The 24,656-nt window shown below is 46.6% G+C and overlaps 1 protein-coding gene across 1 annotated transcript in view; it reads right to left on the reverse strand.

Moving 5' to 3' along the window:
• Positions 1-15,247: 15,247 nt before the first annotated feature.
• The window catches only part of BATF3 (basic leucine zipper ATF-like transcription factor 3), a 31,787-nt gene continuing 22,378 nt past the window's right edge, over positions 15,248-24,656 (reverse strand). Inside the window, exons 2-3 of the mRNA XM_068279696.1 lie at positions 22,426-22,530; positions 15,248-16,341 (exon numbers count right to left, since the gene is read on the reverse strand). Coding sequence (XP_068135797.1) covers positions 16,153-16,341; positions 22,426-22,530 — 294 coding nt within the window. The 3' untranslated portion in view covers positions 15,248-16,152. The remainder of the gene's footprint in view (positions 16,342-22,425; positions 22,531-24,656) is intronic.

Here is a 24,656-nt window from a genome sequence, read left to right on the forward strand (position 1 = left end):
TCATTTTCGTGCATGTTTCAGGAGGGTCACCTTAGAGATTCACTTCCTGCCCTGTCATGATGCACATCAGTGAGATTCCTGACAGTTTGTGTAGAAATCACTCACACAGTTTATCTAAGCATTATGTTTTGTCACACATGGAATCTTTCACCAAAACTGAATGAGTCACAAAAGGAGGCTACAGTGTCTCTCAGTATGAGTCGTCTTCAGAGGGTCCTGTAACCGACAGACGTCACCTCGGTACGCAGTGTGGCCCCGCTGACACACAGCCGCAACACGCAGTGTCACCTCGATACGCAGTGTAACCCCGCTGATACGCAGCCAGAACACGGGTCACTGACCTGATAGGTGACTGTGCACCTTGTGTACTATATAGAGGGGTGCAGGATCTCTCAGAGTAAAATATGATCAAATAAAGCATACGAGGTATATCACCTCTCCAGATAACTAACCCAGACAACGAGGGTTTTGATCAGGTAAGGGTTATTCAAGCACAATTTAAAAAAGACAATGGCCTCAATTCTGGTAGGGTTATCAAACAAATTACCTCATGTGAGAGGTATTGTACCTCATGAGTTAATGATAGTTTGCAATTATGGTAAATTTTAGTCATGCCTTACCTCATGAGGTAAATTATGAAGTAATTCATGAGGTAATTTGTATTAATTTTACCGAAAATAGCTATTCTCATGGAAATTAGGGGGCATGTTAGCACATAATTTACCAATCAGTTTAAGACCTGCCTGTACCTGGAGGTAAAGTCAATTTGTATGCATTTTGCAGTTTTTAGTGGAGTTCCTATTCAGGCTGTGTAATAGAAAAGAATAGTAGAAATAAAACTCCAAATATTTACTGGATTTTTTTTTATAAGGGATGCCTATAAATATACTTTCCGTAGGTTGCCACATAATCAAATACACCTTCCACCCTAAAAAAAAGAAAAACATCTTCCAAAGACTATCCTAACCTTTGGAAGACAATTAAAGACTTCTATTATTTATTTACTGCATGCTTACCGCTGAAATACCTCATGTTTTACCTCACTTTATGCATTTACCTCATGTTTTACCTCATGTTCGAAAATGGAGAAAAATCTTTCAAAATTGCTAAGAAAAAGAGGAAAATACCTCATGAGGTATTTTACCTACAAAAAAATATTTACCTCACATAGCTACCAGAATTGAGGCCAATGCGTTTCTTGGGTCTCTGCCCGCTTCTTCAGGTCAGTAAAGTACCTTATGAGATTCAGGTTATAGCCTGGGTGCCAACCAAGAAATATTTTTGGCGCCCATGCTATAAACTTAATATATATTTTTTGGGTCTACGCCCCATTGCCCATTACACTTCCTCTGGAGGTGTCCTTCCCACTGGTGTGGTGCCATCCACATCAATTAAGGACCCCAGGAGAGTGACTACCCGGTTCCGGCAGGACCTGGAATATCGAGCGGGGTCGGTGATTTCCCCGTAGGCGATTTATACGGTGGTTGCATCTTCTGTAGCCCACATTTGTGAATATAATTACTCTTGTACTATTGAGCTATCCCTATATCTTAGGATACTGCACCATTTGACACCTAGTCTCATCTCTGTTAACACAGGCGACTGTGGTTCCCCCACAGTGACCGTCCCTACATCTTGTGTACAATATAGTCGCTAGGGATCTTCAATGAGATTAGTTCCAAGTTGATGTAAATGTTATGCGCATTTTTATACAAATGTGTGCAGCTGCTGCATTTACATTCAATCCTTAAGGAGACTGAAGCGTTAAAAAAAAAAAAAACTATTTTTGTTTAGAATCCTCTTCAGCAGTATGAGCTAAGATGATTCGCCGCAGTACAAGGTCTTTATTCTGATTCTGAAATAAAAAGAGGTATTTTTTTAACACTTCAGACTCTCTTTAACCAGCACCTGTCATCTCCAATTCAAAAACATATCTGGCATCTGACCTTTTCTCACTCAGGACGCAACCAAAATGTTAGTACATCCTCTTATAATATCTCGTTTGGACTATTGTAATACTGCTTTGTGGACTTCCACATTACAAATTGTCCTCACAATGTATTGCTTTAGGCGGCAAAAAGTCTAGAACAGGCCCTGACTGTATTCAGGGTCGGTTCTCTCATGAAGCAAGGTGAAACACTTGCATCAGGCGGTAGTGATTGCAGGGACAGCATGTTTGTACTGTGTTTACACTAAAAGCATGCTGCCAGACAGGGGCGTAACTAGAAATAACTGGGCCCCCCTGCAAATTTTGTATGGGGCCCCCATGATGTACAGAAAACGCATACAGAAAACCAACAGAAGAGTGTGCTCCCAGCCTCAGCTTATTACACTCACTCTGTCCATCTCTGATGGAGCAGAACTGGCTCTGCAGATTCCCCAGCATCACTACAGTACACAGCACTTGGGCAGGGGTATAGAGGTTAGGGGCTGGGCACTGTACACAAGAGCCTACTGCACAACCTTGTCTGCAAAACCTTGTATGATTCCTTATCAGTGGCTGAGCAGAGGCAGTCATTAGAACAATTGTGCAGAGAGCAGAAAGCTTTTTTTCTCTGTGCCCTTAGTTGTCAGTGTCTCAGGACAGGAAAAAGAAACTTCTCCCCTCATGGGGCCCCCTGCTGCTTCTGGGCCCCCCTGCAACTGCATCCCTTGCAGGGTCTATTGTTATGCCCTTGCTGCCAGAGTAGGAGGAGAAGTGAGAGGAGAGCGATGTGAAGAGGTCATCATTGGGGAAATGCAGCTTGTTGTGCTGTGTGAGGAGTCTGGCAGTGAGTCAAGAGGTGTGAGACAGGAGAGCAGCAGTGTTTCATTTGACTTGCACAGCAGAAGGGAGGAGGTGGCACTGCTGTCCTGACTGAGGAATGAAGTGGCTGAGGGTGAGCAGTTTGTTTGTCACAGAATCACAGTGTGCTATTGCGTTGAACCGCAGCATGTCAAGTCTCAGGTTGTTGCACATGCTCCCTTGCTGACTGATAACTTTAAATGGAGCAGAGTAAATTGTCGGGTGCTGCGGGATCATTCCAAATTGAGAGGGGGGAGAGGGGAACTCATCCTCCCAAGTTTTCCTCAGGCAGCAAAAAGTTAAGGCTCGTTACACACCAAAAGCGTGCAGGAGAACGGCTCCTGCACGCGTTGCGGCGTGTCGTCGGGAAACTCCGGTGCGACGCTGAGTAGCGGCGGTGGTAGTTAATTACCCCGAAGGGGTACATACCTCCCACCCCTGTGTAATGTGTGTACATACCTCCCACCCCTGTGTAATGTGTGTACATACCTCCCACCCCTGTGTAATGCTGTGTAATGGGTGTACATACCTCCCACCCCTGTGTAATGCTGTGTAATGTGTGTACATACCTCCCACCCCTGTGTAATGCTGTGTAATGTGTGTACATACCTCCCACCCCTGTGTAATGCTGTGTAATGTGTGTACATACCTCCCACCCCTGTGTAATGCTGTGCAATGTGTGTACATACCTCCCACCCCTGTGTAATGCTGTGTAATGTGTGTACATACCTCCCACCCCTGTGTAATGCAGTGTAATGTGTGTACATACCTCCCACCCCTGTGTAATGCTGTGTAATGTGTGTACATACCTCCCACCCCTGTGTAATGCTGTGTAATGTGTGTACATACCTCCCACCCCTGTGTAATGCTGTGTAATGGGTGTGCCCCTCCCACCCGTGTAATGCTGTGTAATGTGTGTACATACCTCCCACCCCTGTGTAATGCTGTGTAATGTGTGTACATACCTCCCACCCCTGTGTAATACTGTGCAATGTGTGTACATACCTCCCACCCCTGTGTAATGCTGTGTAATGTGTGTGCCCCTCCCACCCGTGTAATGCTGTGTAATGTGTGTACATACCTCCCACCACTGTGTAATGCTGTGTAATGTGTGTACATACCTCCCACCCCTGTGTAATGCTGTGTAATGTGTGTACATACCTCCCACCCCTGTGTAATGCTGTGTAATGTGTGTACATACCTCCCACCCCTGTGTAATGCTGTGTAATGTGTGTACATACCTCCCACCCCTGTGTAACGCTGTGTAATGTGTGTACATACCTCCCACCCCTGTGTAATGCTGTGTAATGTCTGTACATACCTCCGAGCCCTGTGTAATGCTGTGTAATGTGTGTACATACCTCCCACCCCTGTGTAATGCTGTGTAATGTGTGTACATACCTCCCACCCCTGTGTAAAAACATGTAATTAATTTGTTCACTGCATTAGCTGTTATCCACTTTTGTCTTGTATGAACTGTTGTATTGTTTATTTTTATTATAATTTTTTATTTATTTAGCGCCAACATCTTCCGTAGCACTGAACATAGTACAAACAAATAATGGGGAACAAATATACGTAAGAAATACAAGACACTGTACAGTCATGACATTGAATAGAATAAATACAAATACCTTCATAGTTGATGTGTAGGTGGTACATGTATAGAGTGACCAGATTTTTGTGGGTCCAACTTGGGACAGGGAGGGGGGCGGGGGGGGGCACGGCGAAAAGTGGGGAAGACTGAGGAGCGCGCAGTGGTGAAAAATGGGCGTGGCCAAGACATTGTATGGGCGGAGCTAACGTAATGATGTAACAGCGAGGCATAAGAAAGCAGTGTTTACGCCATGATGTGGACAAACGAGACTTTGCATCATGGGTGTGCAGAAACTGTGTGATGCTAATAGTATACCGTAACCACAAAGCAGGAAACATAGCCATCTATGACCATTAAATAATAAATGCAGTAACAGTTACCCCGGACACCAGAAAATAAACGCAATAGGCAACATGTCAGCACAAAATAACCGCAATGCGGGCAACATATCAGTATAAAATAAATGCAATGCGGGCAAACATGTCAGTATAAAATAAATGCAATGCGGGCAACATGTCGGTACAAAATAAACGCAATGCAGGCAAACATGTCAGTATAAAATAAATGCAATGCGGGCAAACATGTCAGTACAAAATAAACGCAATGCGGGCAACATGTCAGTACAAAATAAACGCAGAAAAGAAACGCAATGCAGGCAAACATTTCACCAGAAAAGAAACGTAATGCAGGCAAACATTTTACCAGACAAGAAACGCACTGCGGGCAAACATTTCACCAGACAAGAAACGCAATGCGGGCAAACATTTCACCAGACAAGAAACGCAATGCGGGCAAACATTTCACCAGACAAGAAACGTAATGTGGGCAAACATTTCACCAGACAAGAAACGCAATGCGGGCAAAGTTCACCTGGAAAACAAGCATTTACTCACCTGGCAGAAGTCTCCTCTGGCGCGCTACTCCGTCCCGGGACCGTCTTGTTCCTCCTGCTCTGGTCTCCCGCGCTGACAGGGCTACGGCAAGATGGCACCCGAAGCCCTGTACTGGAGACACAAATAGTCTCCAGTACAGGGCTTCGGCAGCCATCTTGCCGTAGCCCTGCTCGCCTGCCGGTGTCGGAACAGACACCGGAAGAGGAGGCTGGAGCGGGGCTGCGGGCAATGAACTAGCACGGCGTCTATAGATGCCGCTGCCAGTTCATGAGATAGAGTCGCCAGAGTCCCGAGGCCGGACGTCCCGCTGCTGAGAGCGGGACGTTTCCCGGTACCTCATTAAGCCTGGGACAGCGGACCCCGAATCCGGGACGTGTCCCGGGCAATCCGGGACGTCTGGTCACTCTATACATAAACATATGTTAAAATTACAGCAGTATGAGAAACACTAGGAGGAGGTCCCTGCCCTTGCGAGCTTACAATCTAGAGGGTAGTGGGGAGGAAACAACAGGGAAGGAAACACAGGGGTTAGTGGGTGGGGCAGTGTGCCTTCAGTGCTGCCTATAGCAAATTATAGGCTTGTCTGAACAGGTGTGTTTTCAGAGTACATTTGAAGGTTTCCAGGCTCGCAGCATGACAAACTGGCTGAGGGAGAGAGTTCCAAAGGAAAGGGATAACCCGTGAGAAGTCTTGGATGCGAGCGTGAGAGGAGGGGACTAGGCTGGAGGACAAAAGGGTCTCCTGTGTGGAACGGAGGGTCCGTGAGGAGAGGTATCTGGAGATTAAAGAGGTAATGTATGGAGGCGATAGCTTGCGTAGAGCTTTGTATGCAAGCGTGAGAAGTTTAAACTGGATCTTGTGGGCAACTGGTAACCAATGGAGAGATTGGCAGAGAGGGGCTGTTGTACAGCACCACAGAAGATGCTGGCACTATATAAATCATTCAGAATAATAATAAATGGGCAGGGCTGGATTTAGGCCAAGGCCACCTAGGCCATGGCCTAGGGCTCCACAGGAGGAAGGGCACCAAAGCAGCAGGCTAAACTGGTGCAGCATTTGCAAGCTTGCAAAAAATGCTGCAATGCAGGGAGCTTCTGCACTGGAGACGATCGGAGAAATGAGTGACACAGATGGCTGCTGCGGTGTGGAGCTGAGCTGGCTACCTATACTGAAAGGGGGAGGAGGGATTAAGGGAGTCATCTGGCTACCTATACTGGAGGGAAAAGGGGAGGAGTCATCTGGCTACCTATACTGGAGGGAAAGGGGGAGGAGTCATCTGGCTACCTATACTGGAGGGAAGGGTCATCTCCCTTCCTATACTGAACGGGGGCGGCTAGTGACGGTGGCCTAGGGCGGTAAAGAGTAAAAATTCGGCCCTGTAAATGGGACTTGAGTGTCTGCACGCTGTGAAAGTTCCCATGACTGTATAATGTAGCTCTTGGTTACTCCCTGTGGCCCAGTTTTGCAGTTCCAGGTAACAGCTACACAACTAGGTTACAAGGTCTGCCTGCCACGTTGTTTTCTGCACACTGTTATGCTCTGTAACTGAGGCGTGGGAAATTCTGTAACAGTGATCTTCTGTCAAGCTTCTTTTTTTGGCATTTCCCATAATTACACATTACTGAGCTCTTTGCAGGGCCTATGCTAAAATTCACATGCACCCCTCTCCTACCTAGGCGTTGCTTTGCAGTAGGAGAGATCTTCTGTCTCTTTTGGTCCCCTGCACTTCCCTAGTGGTTCTGGGTCACCCTGGGCTTCTTGGATATTCTGTTGAATTCATCATGGTGTCTCCAATTGGAGGAGTAGGTAGTGGTCAGTGCCTCTGACTGACCCACGTGTCTGTATGACTCTTACATTGTGTGACTTATAGAAATTAAAATACTGGCTTCTAATAAATAAGAAGTGAGGAGGTGGAAGAAGAAGTGGTCAACTGCATCTCGCTGTCAGCAGGGTCACCTCTGAGTCACGGATTGTTTCGTGGACAGAGGTCACTTCACAAAGAATGTGAATCTATAAGACCTCTTCCTCTTTACCATCTGAATTGCTGTAAGGCCTGGCTAGGGCCCACTAGAGAGCTTTTATGAGCATTTTTTGGAGCTCTGACAATTGACATAACGCTTTGCTAATGTAAATCTATGGTGTTGAGCCCTCTAGAGCGATTTTGGAAAATGCGAGACATGCAGCATTTTGTGAGCATTTGGACTCAATATAAACATACCTTCCAACTTTTTGAGAGGAGAAAGAGGGACACTTAGAGAGAAACTCCGACCAAGAATTGAACTTTATCCCAATCAGTAGCTGATACCCCCTTTTACATGAGAAATCTATTCCTTTTCACAAACAGACCATCAGGGGCGCCAAAAAAGCATGCAGCAGCTACATCACCTGCCAACAGTAAAAATGTCACCATGTGATAAATGTCAGAATGTAAATCAGGGATTTAAAAGATTTTACAATGGGCAAACACTGACTAAATCATTTATACATAATTATTGTAAAAATGAAGCACTTTTTTTATTACATTATTTTCACCGGAGTTCCTCTTTAAGCCATGCCCTGCCACACCCCTGATCACGCCCACGTCACACTCCTAGTCACGCTTACCCTACAGTCTTCATAAGAAAAATATGTTGTTCTATAATTCAAACCACACTGGTCCTTTCTATTCTGGTTCATTTTCCTTCATATTAATGTTCTAAAATTAGTAATATCAATTTAAAGGATGGGAATAAAGTTTAGAGTCAATCAAACACATATTTTAGTAGAGAAATATATATATTTACATAGAAAGAGGGACAAAGTACTGAAAGAGGGACAAATGAGGAGAAAAGAGGGACAGAGGGACAAACAAACCATCTGCCGCCCAGCAAATCATGCGCGGATCTTCAGGGGTGCAGGCCTGGCTCGGGAGTCATGCCTGCCCCTGTCCTGTGCCGCCACCGCTGCCTGTCTGCCTGCTGTGTCCCCTCCACGCTGCCTATCATGTAACAGGCAGCGTCATGGAGACCTCCGATCAGCCAGCGACCAGTGAGAAGCGGGCGCTAGTACCTCGCGGACACCGCACTGATATGCGGAAGTGGCATCATATGTCACTTCTAGATATGCAACACGGTGTCCATAGGGGGTACCATGCTCCCGCCTCTCACTGGTCACCGGCTGATTGGAGGTCAGAGTGATGCTACGCGCGCCACATGACTTGCCCCTCCCCCTGGAAAATGTTCTGTGGACGTCCATGGTGAGAGTTTTGTTTACTTTACTTTCTTACTGAACAGGCTATTTATATAGAGAGTGCTGCACAATTACTGTTTCTCTGACGATACAAACATACAATCATTCACACATACAGTCATACACACAAACTTACAATCATGCCCACATACAGCGGGCTAAGTCCCCAGAGTATACAAACTTTTGATCAGGGTCATTTGGGTAGTTTGTGTAACGATTATGATTTAAAAAGAGCAAACACAGTTGTTTGAAGAGAACGCAAGGTGGTTCGTGGGGGGCAGTTGGGAAACAGAGACATGTTCTCTGCCTCATGACATGCCTCTGTGTCACCCACCGCCGCTGTCTGCCCCCCCCCCCCCCACCGCTGCACTATGGCCCCCCGAAATTACCGACATTACTTGTCGCTATTTCGGAGGTAAACATAGTGGAGAGGGATTCCCTGTTCAAAACGCCCGACCAAGGGCATTACTGCAGGCTTTCCAGAGCTGCCATTGGGCAGCGCTCTCTCCCTGGCCACACCTCCTGCCGCTCTTCTGCCTCCCTGCACGCTGTGAGTAAGAGACACAATCTCTCCTTCCAGCGTCGTGACCCAGAGGTCACGAAAGTGAAAGGAGGCCAGTGTGGCCCACAGGAGTGGCGGAGAGCGGCGGTTTTGGCAGCTATCTGATCTGCTCAGCCCCCCAGATCAGGTAGTCTCGTTTTTAAAAAAAAATGTATATAAATAAAACAGTAATAACTTAAAAAGTAAATTTAAATAGAAAATAAAACTGTGGAATATCTTAAAAAGTAATTTTTAGGAGAAGGTGGATAGATACAATTGTTTATTTCATTAGTTTATTTTCACCTCGGGTGTCCTTTAACCTCCTGGGCGATAATCCCGAGCTGAGCTCGGGGTAAGCCGCGCAGGAGGATTTCTCAGGCCCTGGTGGGCCGACTTGCATATTTTTTTTTTGTTACATGCAGCTAGCACTTTGCTAGCTGCGTGTAACTTCCGATCGCCGCCGATCCGCCGCTACCCGCCGTGCCGCGCCGCCCCCCCCCCCCCCAGACCCCTTGTGCAGCCTGGCCAATCAGTGCCAGGCACCGCTGAGGGGTGGATCGGGACTCCCTCTGACGTCACGACGTCGATGACGTCATCGCGAGCGTCGCCATGGCGACGGGGGAAGCCAAGAAGGAGATCCCGTTCTGAACGGAATCTCCTGCTTGCGCTGATCGCCGGAGGCGATCGGAGGGGGTGGGGGGATGCCGCTGCACAGCGGCTATCATGTAGCTAGCGCTAGGCTAGCTACATGATTTAAAAACATTTTTTTTTTAAAAGTGCTGCGCCCCCTCCTGGGCGATGTAATTGTATCGCCCAGAGGGTTAAGACTTAAAAACTCCCCTGGTCTGTCTCCCTATTTATTTATTGTTCAGGGCTGGGTAATATGTTGGCGCTTTATAAAAAGAAATAATAATGCACACATACATACGATCACACAATCATACAGCCATACATACAATCAAGCACACAGACAGTCATACACACACACATACAATCATATACAATACAATCATATACCGTACACATAAAATCATGCATATACAGTATGTTCATAATTGTTTGCTAGCTGAGCAATAATATAGAAACATTTATTTTTAAAGCACTTGTGAAGATAATGGCAATGCTTCCGGTGTGGTTTTCTGCACAAGAATAGCAGTACACATATAATGTACACGATTGTCTGCCTGGTTGTGGTTCCTATCTGCGGCCAGCTCGTCCTCCTATTGGCTGCCTGAGTCTGTGGGCCTCTTTCCTTTCACTCCTTCCTCTCTGTCGCTCTGGACAAGAACTGACACTTCAGCTGCAATGAACAAGCCATTTATAATGCAAACAGGGAAGTTCAGTACATGTCATGTTTCTGCGGTTTCCTCTTCAGTCTTTTGTGCAGTAGAGAGCAAATCAGGTCTGTATTGTAACCCGGGCACTTAGTTGTCAACATTGTCTACACACACCCAACTTTGATTGGCCAATGATTGACGAATTTCAGCCTTTCCATGGAGAATGAAGGCCAACGGATGAATACTCAAAAACCGCTTTATGCGTTTTGTAAGAGATACTGAATATGTAAAATATATACCGTAACTCTTAATAGAATATGTTCAAAATAAGTGCTGATTTGTACTAATCATAAATAACAATGACTAATGAGGGGGTGGAGGATCAATGTATCAGAACACCACATGCAGACCTGCAAGTCTAAAGCTGTGTACACACTTGGAAGATTAATGAAAGATATCAGACCAATTTTACCCCCTTCCATGTAGTATGAGAGCCATACCTACACTGTCTTTTCTATGGAGCTGAACTCCCCGTCAGATAAAAATCTTTGCAAGATGCTGCACACACAGATGCTGTATACATTCAACAGATCAGTATCTGCAAAAGATCTGTTCATGCAATTGCAAAATGCATTCATAGCCTATGATATCTGCAGATCTCAATACACACCTTGTTTAACAGACATTCATCTGCAGATCCATCCTGGTGGATCTGATCTGCAGATGAATGTCTAAGTCTGTTAAACAAGGTGTGTATGAGGCGTACGTTAAAAAAGGGCGCCGGGGAAAAAGGGCGCAGGGTTTTAAACGATAAGCATGAATAACGTTTTAAAAAAATTGTGCTATATTTCGTTTAAAAATAATGTTTTATAAAGTTATAAATCATTAAATAATGTGTATGAAATCAGGAATTGTAAAAACGTTAATCTTCCCTGTTTAAAAAGTGAAATTTATAAGAACGTTTTATAAAACATTAGTAAGATGTTACTAAAGCTATACCTAACCCTACTCTCACACAGAACCCTCCCTGTACCTATCCCTAACCTCTAGACCCCCCTGGTGGTGCCTAACCCTAAGACCCTCCTGGTGGTGCCTAAACCTAAGACCCCCCTGGTGGTGCCTAAACCTAAGACCCCCCTGGTGGTGCCTAAACCTAAGACCCCCCTGGTGGTGCCTAAACCTAAGACCCCCCTGGTGGTGCCTAAACCTAAGACCCCCTTGGTGGTGCCTAAACCTAAGACCCTCCTGGTGATGACTAAACCTAAGATCCCCCTGTGATAAGCATTAATAACGTTGTAAAAAAATATTGTGCGGTTTTTCGTTTAAAAATAATGTTTAAAAAAAAAAATTGTACGGTTTTTCGTTAAAAAATAATGTTTTAAAAAAATATTGTACTGTTTTTCGTTTAAAAATAATGTTTAAAAAATTATAAATCATTAAATAATGTGTAATCATGAGAAGCAGTTATAAAACATTATAAGTCTCCGGGCGCCGCTTTTAAAACGTTATTTTTCTCCGGCGCCCTTTTTTCCTGTTGGGCGCTCATTAAACGATATTTATTATGGGAAGGAATGGCGACGCCCTTTTTGTCCACCTGCCTCATGCGCCCAAATTTCCTGCTTCCGTGTATGAGGATCTGCAGATATCAGACTATGAATGCATTTTGTAAGAACAAATCTTTTGCAGATACTGATCTGTTGAATGTGTACAGCATCTTTGTGTACAAAGATCTTGCAAAGATTTTTATCTGATAGGGAGTTCAGCTCCATAGAATAGACTGTGTAGAGCAGTGTTTCTCAACATTTTATTGGTATGTACCCCTTTTAAAACCATATACTCACGAAGTACCCCCTAGCATAGTAAACATTATCACAAGTACCCCTTGACAAATATATATTCAATCGTAGTACATTATATTTGGTTTTAAACCATTTCCAAGCTTTTACTATTGCTTTTAATTAGCAAAAATACTAATTTGGTGTTGTTTAAATAAGATTTATCATTTTCTAAATCTCTAAATTTGTTATTCCTGGTTAAGTATATCAAGCCCGAGTACCCCCTGGAACACTCAGAAGTACCCCCAGGGGTACGCGTACCACAGGTTGAGAAACTATGGTGTAGGTATGGCTCTCATACTACATGGAAGGGGGTAAAATTGGTCTGATATCTTTTATTAATCTTTCAAGTGTGTACACAGCTTTAGTGTACTGCAGGGCTGTTTACTACAATCTCCGTCCTCTATGAATGTTTGTCTACAGAACAAACATCCCCTCACACCTAATGCAACATGTTTCACCCCATAAACTTAAGGGGCTTTGTCAAGGGACACACAAAGTGCAACAGTGCCTAAAGTGCATAAACAATCAATAAAATACATTCATAGTAGCAATAGCAATGCTAGATAGCCTCTTGGCTATAAGTACAAGCCAACTATCATATCAGTCTGAAGGATTCCTTTATACTAGTGGATGCATTCAAGGTCCCCGTGTTATTTGTATCCGCCCCCTCCTTACGCACAGCCTATCATGAGCTTGCTGCATGCTGGCAAGCCACGGATTTTGAATACTATAAACAGATTGTGTATGTAAGGCCACATACTACATGGAAGCGTTAAGGTTGGCCAATCAAAATTGGATGTGCGTATGCACCCTTAAGCTAAGTACATATTTGCAATTTCTCTCGCCTAGTAGGGACTGGGGCGCAATCCCTTGAGCGACAGATTGTGGCTGAGCACTATACGAATGTGTCACTAGCCTGCTGTGTCTGTTGCTATGGAGAGTAGGGGAGGGGCAACGATCATGCGTGATGGACCAGTTTCTCATGGGGGGAGGGGGGAATTGCAAAAACAATGCAAATGGGGGCTGTTCCATTTTCCGCTGTACACACACTAGATGCAAGTAGGCAGTGGTGCCACTATAAATTATGGGACCCCCAACTTTTACACCCTTCTCCTTGCCAACCCCTTGTGACCCTCACAGCCTTGGGGCCCATCTCACAAGGGTCATAAGACAAGTGTGGTCATCGTGATCTTCACACCCTGAGGGCTCGTTCACACTAGGAGCGTTTTTTGACATTTTGTAAGCGCTGGCGATTTTGAAAATCGCCCTGAAAGCAATTGTGCCATGATTTTCTATGATAAAGTTCACATCTGAGCGGTTTGTTTCCGATCCGTTTAGATAAGCGGTGCACGGGCTATTTTTGAGGCGGAATGGAAGGTATAGGAAAACGCAAAATGCTCGCAAAATCGCTTTGTGCAGTGATTGCGTCAGCGTTTTTAAGAATAATGACTTTGTATTTATTCTTTTCTGGATCGAAGAGTTCACTTCCTATCTGGTGTCAGGAAGTGTAAAAACCCAATCGCTCGGCAAAACCGCTTAGAAAAGTGCTTAACAAAAACAACGTCTAACGCACAGAAATCTAAAAAAAAAAGCCTCAAAAAATGGCCAACGCGAACGGCCACGTGAACAGAACACCATGGTAATAAGGCCTTAAAGAGAACCCGAGACGAGGTTCTCACAACGAAATCCACATACAGAGGCTGGCTCTGCCTATAGAGCCCAGCCTCTGTTGCTAATCAGATCCCCCCTATATCCCCCCTGCGCTCAGCCAGACCCCATAAATTACAGCCACGCTGTGCGGCTGTGTTTACCTTTCTAACATCAGTCTCGGCGCTCCCCCCCCCCCCCCCCCGCCTCCTGCTGAGCTCCGTCCCCGCCCGCGTCCCTTCCCTCCAATCAGCGGGGAGGGAAGGGACACGGGCGGGACCGGAGCGATGCAGGAGGCGGGGGAAGCGCCGAGACTGACGTTAGAAAGGTGAACACAGCCGCTGCTGACGCGCTGTGTGTCGGCAGCGCGGCTGTCATTTATGGGGTATTGCGGAGTGCAGGGGGGATTTAGGGGGGATCTTATCAAGTACGCACACCCATAACACTCCCAGTACATCCGTATAGAAGTGCCAATTTACTAGGAGCCCAAGTGGACAGCGCTGCTTCTTTTTCCTCTGTGCGGTTAGAGCCACAAACAGGTGACAGGGCAACGCAATAGAGAGAAGCCCATCCAAAACAGAGAATAGGTAAGTAGAAAGATCGTAAACTACACACGCTGACATAGATGTAGTGTAATGCTGGGTACACATAATGCAATTTTCGGACAGATTTACTGTCAGATCGATTATTTCCATCATGTCAGATCTGATTTTCGATCAATTTCTCAATCGATTTGCTGTTCACTTCTATGAAAAATCATTCAGAAAATCATTTGGAAAGCAGACTGGACAGCAGATCGGACATGTTGGAGATAGTCCAATAATCTGCTGCATCGTGTGTACCTAGCATAAGATCACTTTACCCAGTGACAATAGTTAGGACAGATCTTAATGGGATACTAATTACAACAGAGAGAAAATGTGTGCATCAACCAAGTGAACCTGACAAATCTGGCTTTGCAAATTTGGCCTATTGGCTAATCACGAGACATTGCTCATGCAAATATGCATTTGCTTTCGCATGCCTAAATATGCAGGGTCAAAAACCAAAACCGCAAAACAATCTCCGGGGTGCCGCTGTGTGGGTTCCAGGCGGTGAGAGTGCCTGGGAACCCCGCGGCCCCCCGGTTGTATGGGGGCAATGGGAAGCCTCCTCGTGGCGCCCCTGGATAGTGCTATGTAGCATGAACTAATTCCCTGCAGGGCAATTGTTTTGCGGTTTTGGTTTGTTTGTTTGTTTGTTTTAACATTCTCAGATGTTTTTTTAAACACACAAGCAGCTGCCAAGCAGAGAATGAGAATTTCTTTAAACTGCTATTCAGATAACAGGAAAACTGACCCAGAGTAACACAGAAACACCTCCGCTCTCAAACAAGTTTAGAAAAAAAAATATTTAATAATAACATAAAATAAGCACATTAACAACAACCATTATTCCAGCTATGGCAGGTAATACATTTACTTGTAAACATTAGGTAGGCAGTTGGCGGCTGTAGTATGGCACTTTCCTGAGGTATCCTGGGTAAAACACCTTCCCCACCCGGGGCATTATGAGTCTTTCCATCCCATATGGCTAAAATGCCCATCACAGAGTATATGCCCTCTGATTGGTGGGTTTACTTTAACATTCCTTTAAGAGAGAAATGTGAGATTCCAACATGGGGGCCTTCGTGGCCTGTTCCAAAAGAGCTGAGGGTCAGGGTGGCCTGTTCCAAAAGAGCTGAGGGTCACGGTGGCCTGTTCCAAAAGAGCTGAGGGTTATCGTGGCCTGTTCCAGAAGAGCTGAGGGTCATTGTGGCCTGTTCCAAAAGAGCTGAGGGTTATTGTGGCCTGTTCCAGAAGAGCTGAGGGTCATCGTGACCTGTTCCAGAAGAGCTGAGGGTCATAGTGGCCTGTTCCAAAAGAGCTGAGGGTTATCGTGGCCTGTTCCAGAAGAGCTGAGGGTCATTGTGGCCTGTTCCAAAAGAGCTGAGGGTTATCGTGGCCTGTTCCAGAAGAGCTGAGGGTCATTGTGGCCTGTTCCAAAAGAGCTGAGGGTTATAGTGGCCTGTTCCTGAAGAGCTGAGGATCATTGTGGTCTGTTCCAGAAGAGCTGAGGGTTATCGTGCTCTTTTCCAGAAGAGCTGAAGGTCATCATGGCCTGTTCCAGAAGAGCTGAGGGTCATCGTGGCCTGTTCCAGAACAGTTGAGGGTCATAGTGGTCTGTTCCAGAAGAGCTGAGGGTCATAGTGGTCTGTTCCAGAACAGTTGAGGGTCATAGTGGTCTGTTCCAGAAGAGCTGAGGGTCATCGTGGTCTGTTCCAGAAGAGCTGAGGGTCATCGTGGTCTGTTCCAGAAGAGCTGAGGGTCATCGAGGCAAACAGCCAGCCAGTGCATCTGCCATCCTGGGCACAGTCACAAAGTTCACTGGGCAGTGCAGGTATGGACAGATCTGTTCATGGTCCTTCAGCACCTGGCTCAAGTGTTTCAGTTCATCCGTGAGTTTCCCAATCTCCTTCTTCAGAGAGGAGTTCTCCTGCTCCAGGCATTCGTACTCCTGGGGAACGGAAACAAAGATGATCATGACTGAGCTCTAGTGCCATCCTAAACCCCTTTCCATATCTAACAACAGCCAAAAGCGCCTAAGCTTGTCTCAGATCACTACATAGTGATGTGTACAGGGGAAAAGGTTATGTGATCATAAATTACAGACTAAACACGTGGCTTTTTCAGTTTTTATTTAGACGCCTCCAGGGTTGGAAACGTCTTTATTGGGTGTGGTAAGGTGTTACAAAGTTAGAGGCAGTATGACTACAAAGGTACTCAGTTGGACAGTTGGACTCTAGTGGTGGTCAAGTTAGTAGATTCTGTTGATCTGAGGTTGTGTGGCGTCAACAAGGTGAGGCGTACTATGACAAGTGTGTCTTGCCCACAGTCAAGCATGGTGGTGGGAGTGTTATGGTTTTAGGTTGCACAAGTGCTGCCAACACTGGGGAGCTGCAGTTCATTGAGGGAACCATGAATGCTAACGTACTTCAGAAACTCGGCATCGGGGAAGTATTCCAATATGATAACCCCAAACACACCTCAACTACTGCTTTGTTTAAGACACTGAGGGTAAAGGTGATGGACTGACCAAGCAGGTCTTAAGACCGAAACCCTATTGAGCATCTATGGGAAATCCTCAAAATGAAGGTGGAGGAGTGAAAGGTCTCTAACATTCACCAGAGTCATCATGGTGGAGTGGTAGAAGATTCCAGTGGCAGCCTGCGAAGCTCTAGTGAACGCCATGCCCAAGAGGGTTTAGGCAGAGCTGGAAAATAATGGTGGGCACACATAACATTGACACTTTGGGCACAATTTTGACATTCTTCCCTTAGGAAAATACTCACTTTATATTGCCAGCAGTTTAGACATTCATAGCTGTGTGAGGCGTTACTTTGATGGGATAGCAAATATACACTCAGTGGTGTAATAAATAGAGATGGTCCGAACTTGTTATATAGCGAACAGCTTTGGGGAATGATCTTGGGGTAATTTCCGCATACATAATTTTACGCATTACTGCGCCGGCGCTTTCCCAGTGGTCGCGTATCTTTGATCTCACGCCTGCAGCCGGTGATGTCATGCGCAGAGCGCTCCTGGATGCAGGCGCATGATCAAAGACGCGTGACCGCCGTGAAAGCGCCTGCGCAGTAATACATAAAATGACGTGTGCGGAAGTGACCCCAAGATCATTCCCCATAGCTGTTCTCTATAGAACAAGTTCGGGCCATCTCTAGTAACAATCACCTCTGCAAGGGATGCAGGTGCAGGGAGGGCCCATGGGGGGTGAAGTCTGGTAGGGAACCTGCCCAGGCCGGCTGTTTTAATGGGCAGGAGGGGGCGCAGCGGGCACACAGTGGCGTGGATGGGGCCCCAACTCCCCCTCCCCCCCTTCAGCGCTCCTGGCTCCCCCTCAAGAAATAAAAGCAGCAGCAGCGAGCAGGAAATTCACCTCTTCCACGTTCCAGGCGGTGACGGAGCTCTGCATGCCTCTTCTTCTATGTCTCCAATGCCGCTGACTCCACTTCCTGTCAGCGGCGTTGGAGAAATACAAGACGGCGGCATGCAGAGCTCTGTAACCACCTGGAACCAGGAAGAGTTTCCTGCCCGCTGCTATCATCGGGGGGCCCGAGGAGAGGAAGAGGGGGTTAGGCCACCCTCTCTTCCCTGTGTACCCGCAGCTGCCCACTTCCAGGCTACCTACTTCAGAAGCACCTATACCTGACCAACCTATGTTGGGGGCACCTATAGCTGGCTAACCTATACTGGGGCACCTATACCTAACTAACCTATACTGGGGGCACCTATACGTGATTAACCTTTACTGGGGGCACCTGTACTTGGCTAACCTATACCTGGCTACCTATGCTGGGAGCACCTATATCAGGCTGCCTATGCAGGAGGCACACGTACACACACACACGTACACACACACACGTACACACACACGTACACACACACACACACACACACACACACACACACACACGTACACACACACGTACACACACACGTACACACAAACACGCACACACACACACGTACACACACACACACACACACACTACACACACACACACGTCCTGCCTGGTCTGCCTTTCCACTTTCTGTTTTTAGGGGAAGTCGGGGGGTTGGCTTGAAAGGAGGGGGGGCATCCAACGATTTGCAGAGGGGCCCAGTGATTTCTAGTTATGCCTCTGTATACACTGACTACTTTACTGTGTTTTAAAGGGTCATATCTTCACTGTTGTCCCATGACAAGTTATAATTATTATTATTATTATTATTGAGTATTTATATAGCGCCGACATATTACGCAGCGCTGTACAGTGTATATATATATATCTTGTTACTAACTGTCCCTCAAAGGAGCTCACAAACTAATCCCTACCATTGCCATATGTCTATATATTATGTAGTGTATTCTAGGGCCAATTTTTAGAGGGAGCCAATTAACTTATCTGTATGTTTTTGGGATGTAGGAGGAAACCGGAGTGCCCGGAGGAAACCCACGCAGACACGGAGAGAACATACAAACTCTTTGCAGATAGTGCCCTGGCTGGGATTCGAACCAGGCACCCAGCGCTGCAAGGCGAGAGCGCTAACCACTACGCCACCGTGCTGCCCTATAATACAATATTTACAAAAATGTGTACTCACACTACTGTATTATATTTGTTATATTTGTATTTTCACTTATCCTTTACATTTCTATTTTCAGCCTGACACACCCTCTTTATTTTCCTTTTTCAGAATTACGTGTGAGATGTTTCTAGCGACCAGCACACTACAGCTACAGAGGAACTGCAAGTCTCAAGTGCGTTGGGAAATCATGGAGGTTACGCCATAAAATACGGCGTATTGGCTCAGAGATTGTTCTGCGTTTCTGTTTTACTTTCGCCCTCACTTCCCACTGAAGGCTGCCAGTTCCACGCTTACTGCGAAAGAGGAATCACACCCAAAACAAACAGCAGCTTACACACACTATGACAGCCATGTGTTTGTTGGTACATTAACCTCCTTATCAGTAGCCCCGAGTCAGGCTCGGGCCGGAAATATGCAGCTCAGAGCGGTAACCCCGAAGCCTGACTGGAGATATAGGCAGAGCTTGCGCGCAGCGGGCATTTGTAACTCACCTCCCCCTGGGATCCAGACGCTGGCAGCCATTCTTCTTCTGGTCCTCGGAGGCTCTCAATCCCTCTGGTGAGATTGTTGTTTGATACATGACGTCAGCCAGTGATCTCACTATAGTGCTAATGGACAGAGGGAGAATTGCAGCGCTGGATCCAGGGGAGGCGAGTTATATGCAGGGGCTGCCACAAATCTATTTAGCAGTATGATTTTTCCTGCTTGCAGGCTCTAAAAGCTTATGAAAAAATTGCACAGCTTTAGACCCTAAAATCTGGAAGTAATCATACTGCTAGGAGGGTTAAAAAAATAATTTTGTCTCAAAAAGCACATTAGGCTTGATTCACTAAGACAAATAGCGTGCCTTATCAGAGTTAACACGTCTTATCAGAGTTAGCATACCTTATCAGGGTTAGCATACCTTATCAGAGTAGCATAGCGAGCGCTACAAACTTATGCCTGCTAATTGGCAATGACGAGAGCTCCACTCATCCTGCCCTGAGCCCCTGCGGGTCCAATCACTTTTAAAGGACATTATCCCGCACTCTGATTGGCCCAATAGGCTACCTGTCACTTGACAAGAAACTTGACAGGCAACCTATTGGGCCAATCAAAGTGCGGGGATAATGTCCTTTAAAGTGATTGGACCCGCAGGGGCTCAGGGCAGGATGAGTGGAGCTCTCGTCATTGCCAATTAGGAGGAATAAGTTCGTAGCGCTCGCTATGCTACTCTGAAAAGGTGTGTTGACTCTGATAAGGCGTGTTTACTCTGATAAGGTGTGTTTACTCTGATAAGGCACGCTACTATTTGTCTTAGTGAATCAAGCCCATTGTCTCCTTATTTATTTAACTTGTGTGCTGAATATGTAATGCGAAAGCTGGCTTGGATGAGTCAGATGCTGGAATTCAAATGGAGGGCAGGAATATTAACAATCCGAGATATGCTGATGATACCACTCTGCTGACTGAAACAGAGGAAGAACTGAAGAGCCTGGTTATGAATGTCAAACAGGAAAGTGCCAAAGCTGGTCTACTGCTTAAAGTAAACCTGTGTGTAACGATCGGTGAAGCACAGAGAGGATCTGATTACCAGTGATCTGCAGAATCACTGGGAATACAGATGTATACCAGATTATACGTGATCTGCAGTATCACTGATAATCCGATATACTAGCTAACCTCTGTTCACCTGAGTAGAGTGTAGTGTTTGGTGTAACAGTAACACTTAGAGGACTAGGCCTCAGTGCAGCAAGGAGTACTGCACAGATTCCTTCCGCAGACCTGAGCTCTCCAAGACGGGAGGAGTCAGACTGACAGTAGGAAGGACAGACTGGAAGTAACCTTCAGGAGGAAGGATTACTAACAGTCAGAGCGAGGAACCGCCTCTAAAAGTAAGGTCGGTTCTCGAGGTCGGACAAGCCAGGTCGTACACACACGGACAGATAAAGTACAAGATCAGGAGGCAAAGGCGGAGTCAAAGTACAGGCAGGGTTCAGTAACGGGGTATCAGATATATCGGGGTACAAAATCAGGAGGCAGAAGCAGAGTCAAGGAACGAGCCGGGGTTCGGCAACAGAGTATCAGAAATATCGAGGTACAAGATCAGAGTTCAGAAGGGTAGTCAAGGCAGGCAAAAGTCATAACAAATAATCACAATCAAACTAGTACTTTAGCTATCAACAGAATCTAGCTAAGTGTAGGATTACAGCTCCAGCTGGTCCCGGCACACTTGCGGATCTGACTACGGATCTGGGTGCTCCCACATATGTGATCGCACGCCAGACAAAGAGCAAGTGAACAACCAGAAGTATATATACTCTAGGACCTTTCCAGGACCTCCCTAATTGCTGGTCCAATGGGAGCAGTGGAATTTGTCAGCTGACCCAGCTGGTCAGCCGACTCCCTCCTAACTGCTATTTAAACTCTGCCTCTGTGCTCGCGCGCGTGTAAGTCTGAATCTTGGTGGACTATCAGTCCCAGCCACACCAGTACTGTCATGCAATGTATCTTGAGCACCGCGTGTGGGGGCCGCTTCCAATGCGGATTCCGCCGTTCCCAATGCGGATTCTGCCGCTCTGCCTAAGCGGCATGCGGCGGTTTTTCCGTGTTGTGATGCCCTGCTGGACGTGGATACAGCCGCCGCACTTTGAGAGACAGCGGCTTTTCCGCGTTTCATCACACTGTGATGGCGAAAAAGATTTTATACTCACCTGGGGCTTCCTCCAGCCCTATGAGCACCAATGCATCCCTTGTCGTCCTCCCAAGAGCCTCTGTTCGGTTGCAATCAGCCCCAGTAATCTGGCTCAGTCACGCCAGTCGGCTCTGCTGCACATACGCGAAGGGGCCGCGCATGCAAGCGCAGAAGAGTCCACTGGCTGGGCATACTTAGAGGTGTGGCAAGGGCGTGTCTTAAAATGTCCCTCTTTCTTAACTCAAAAAGTTGGGAGGTGTGCACTTTCTTTTAGCATTGAAAGCTCAGTAACATTATTTTGATTTTTCCACAGCCCTAACCCTTTTTCTCACATCCTTCTCTATGAGGCAAAAATCCAGCGAATATCTCCTCATCCGGGACCCAGACAGCGATAAGCACTACTAGAGGTTGTGATTCTTTCCCACTCCATCAATACATAGAGAGAAGTGGTAAAAAAAAGGATAACAGAGGCGCCAACACAGGATAAAATTGGTTAAAACCAGTTTAAAAGGAAGGAAATTGGTGGATTCACCTCCCTCAGGTATATAAATGACCAGGCAAATTAAGCCGTTGAAATTACAAATATACCATTTATTTAAAACCATTCTCCAGATATGATGCAACGCGTTTCACAGGCCAACATCCCGCTTCATCAGGCAATTGGATTATGGAGAACACAACTAATGGTCAATCGATTTGCCAAAGCGCCTGCGTGGCTTCATCGACATAGAGAGAAGGAGCAGCATTCAATGTAAATCTCCCAGAACCGTGATTTACCTCGTGTAATTTGTCCGCTTTCTGCGTCTGTTTCTTGCGACTCCTCTGGGCAGCCACTCTGTTCTTTTCCCTCCTTCGTACTTTTCTGTCACTGACATCGGAGCCCTGGAAGAGAGAGACAGAGTGAGGGGATTTCAGACAGTCTACCTATAGGATGAGCTAGACATGACTAAACGAAAGGACGAGCTGTATCTTCGGCCCAGGGCACACCCAGGGCCGGATTAAGGCCAAGGCCACCTAGGTCATGGACAGGAGCAAGGGCACCAAAGCAGCAGGCTAAACTGTTGCAGCAATTGCAAGCTTGAAAATGCTGCAATGCAGGGAGATCAGACGAGCGCCTCACCACGGTACTCTGCTGCTAGCCGCCTGTGCAGAAGCCACCTTGCTCTCTGTGCACGTTTGCATTGTGGCCGGTGGCTATGGACTTGGGCAGCATTGGAGACGGAAATGAAGAGGAAGCTTCGGCACTTGAAATGAGTGGTGAAATGAGTGACACTGATGGCTGATGCATTGTGAAAGCAAGCTGGCTACCAATACTGAAAGGGGGGTGGGAAAAGGAGGGGTTAAGAGAGTCATCTCTGGCTACCTATACTGGAAGGAACGGAGGGAGGGGTCATCTGGCTACCAGTACTAGAGGGAAGGGGAAGGGGTCATCTGTCTACCAATACTTGGGGGGGGTCATCTGGCTACCTGTACTAGAGGGAAGGGGGGAGGGGTCGTCTGGCTACCTATACTGAAGGGGGGCGGCTGGTGACAGCAGCCTTGGGCGGTTAAGAGTACAAATCCAGCCCAGAGCTTACCTAAAACCTCTAGCAGATCTGCAAAACGCTCAGGCAGGGAACACACTACATGCGTTTTTGCGCGTTTTGCCGCGAACGGCAAAACGCGCACGATTTTAGAGGCTATTGAAATTAATAGCCTAGCTCAGGAAACGCTGCGCCGCATGCGTTTGTGCGCGTTTGCGTTCGTGTTTTTTTCCGCGTTTTCTAAACGCACAGTTTTCTGCTTTTTCCCGCACGTTGCATGGCAGTACATGCCATGCAAACGCATAAACGTGGAAACGCACGCGGAAAAACGCACGCGTTAGACGCGACCGCAAAACCCGACGGAAACCTGGGAAACGCAGGGGAAAACGGCCCTGCAAGTGTGTTCCCTGCCTAAAGGTTTTTGAAGCAGATTTTAGAGCGATTCTAGGCATGTTTTCTAATCATGCCTAGCGTTTTTTGAGCGTTTTTGTGTAGCAGATTACATATATTGTTACAGTAAAGCCGTTACTGAACAGCTAATGTAAAAAAAACTCCTGGAAAACCGCTCTGATCTAGCGTTTTTTAGAGTAGTTCTCCACTTTCCTATACTTTAACATTGAGGCAGAAATGTCTCAGAAATCTACAAAATACTGAAGCCCCCGAGTTTGTGTTTGTGGAAAAAACGACCCGTTCCGGTGTGCCCCATCCCATTCACTTTCATTAGCCAAGCGGTTTTCCCTCTGCAAGCGTTTTAAAAAACGCTCCAGAACCGCAGCAATTTGATTAATTATATTATTTTCACTGCAATTCCTTTTTTAAATTACTTAAGCTGACAGGAGACAGCTAATTTAATCACACCTGGGTCAGAGCATCCGATTTCCATGCTTGTTCAGGGTCTATGGCTTAAAGTGAACCAGAGATGGAGAATCTGAAGTGGGCGGCGAGGGAGACCACAGTGCTCATGGGGCTGGAGGAAGCCCCAGGTAAGTATAAATAAGGGCTAGCGTACCATCTGTGGTACACTTTAAAGTGTTATCCATTGGATATACCATATACCTGCCAATTCCATTGTGCACAGCGCTCCACTGCCCGCCGTGTGATGTCACGTACGCGCCACTCTGTCATTCTTCCAGCCTTCGCATAGCTACACAGTGATGTCAGCAACACAGCTGACTTCGCGTCTGTCAGTGTTGGCCTAGCAATGTGACCTGAGGGATCGTGTCCTAATCCTCAATGGGCGACATTAGTGAGCAGTGAATATAGACCTTTAGAGGCAGAGGAGGATCATCCACCGGGCAACCTAGGCAGGTGCCTGGGGTCTAGTGGGCATCAAGAGGCCCACCTGCCACCTTCTCTGACCTCTCTCCACTGTAGCTTACCAAAAGGGCCACAAGGGGGCTCCAAACCTACTAACTTGCCTAGGACCCCATTACATCTTGAATCCATCTCTGGGCAGAGGATCAGCAGGACAGCCAGGCAATCTGC

The sequence above is a fragment of the Hyperolius riggenbachi genome, chromosome 4 (genome assembly GCF_040937935.1).
Source record: "Hyperolius riggenbachi isolate aHypRig1 chromosome 4, aHypRig1.pri, whole genome shotgun sequence".
Taxonomy (NCBI): Eukaryota; Metazoa; Chordata; class Amphibia; order Anura; family Hyperoliidae; genus Hyperolius; species Hyperolius riggenbachi.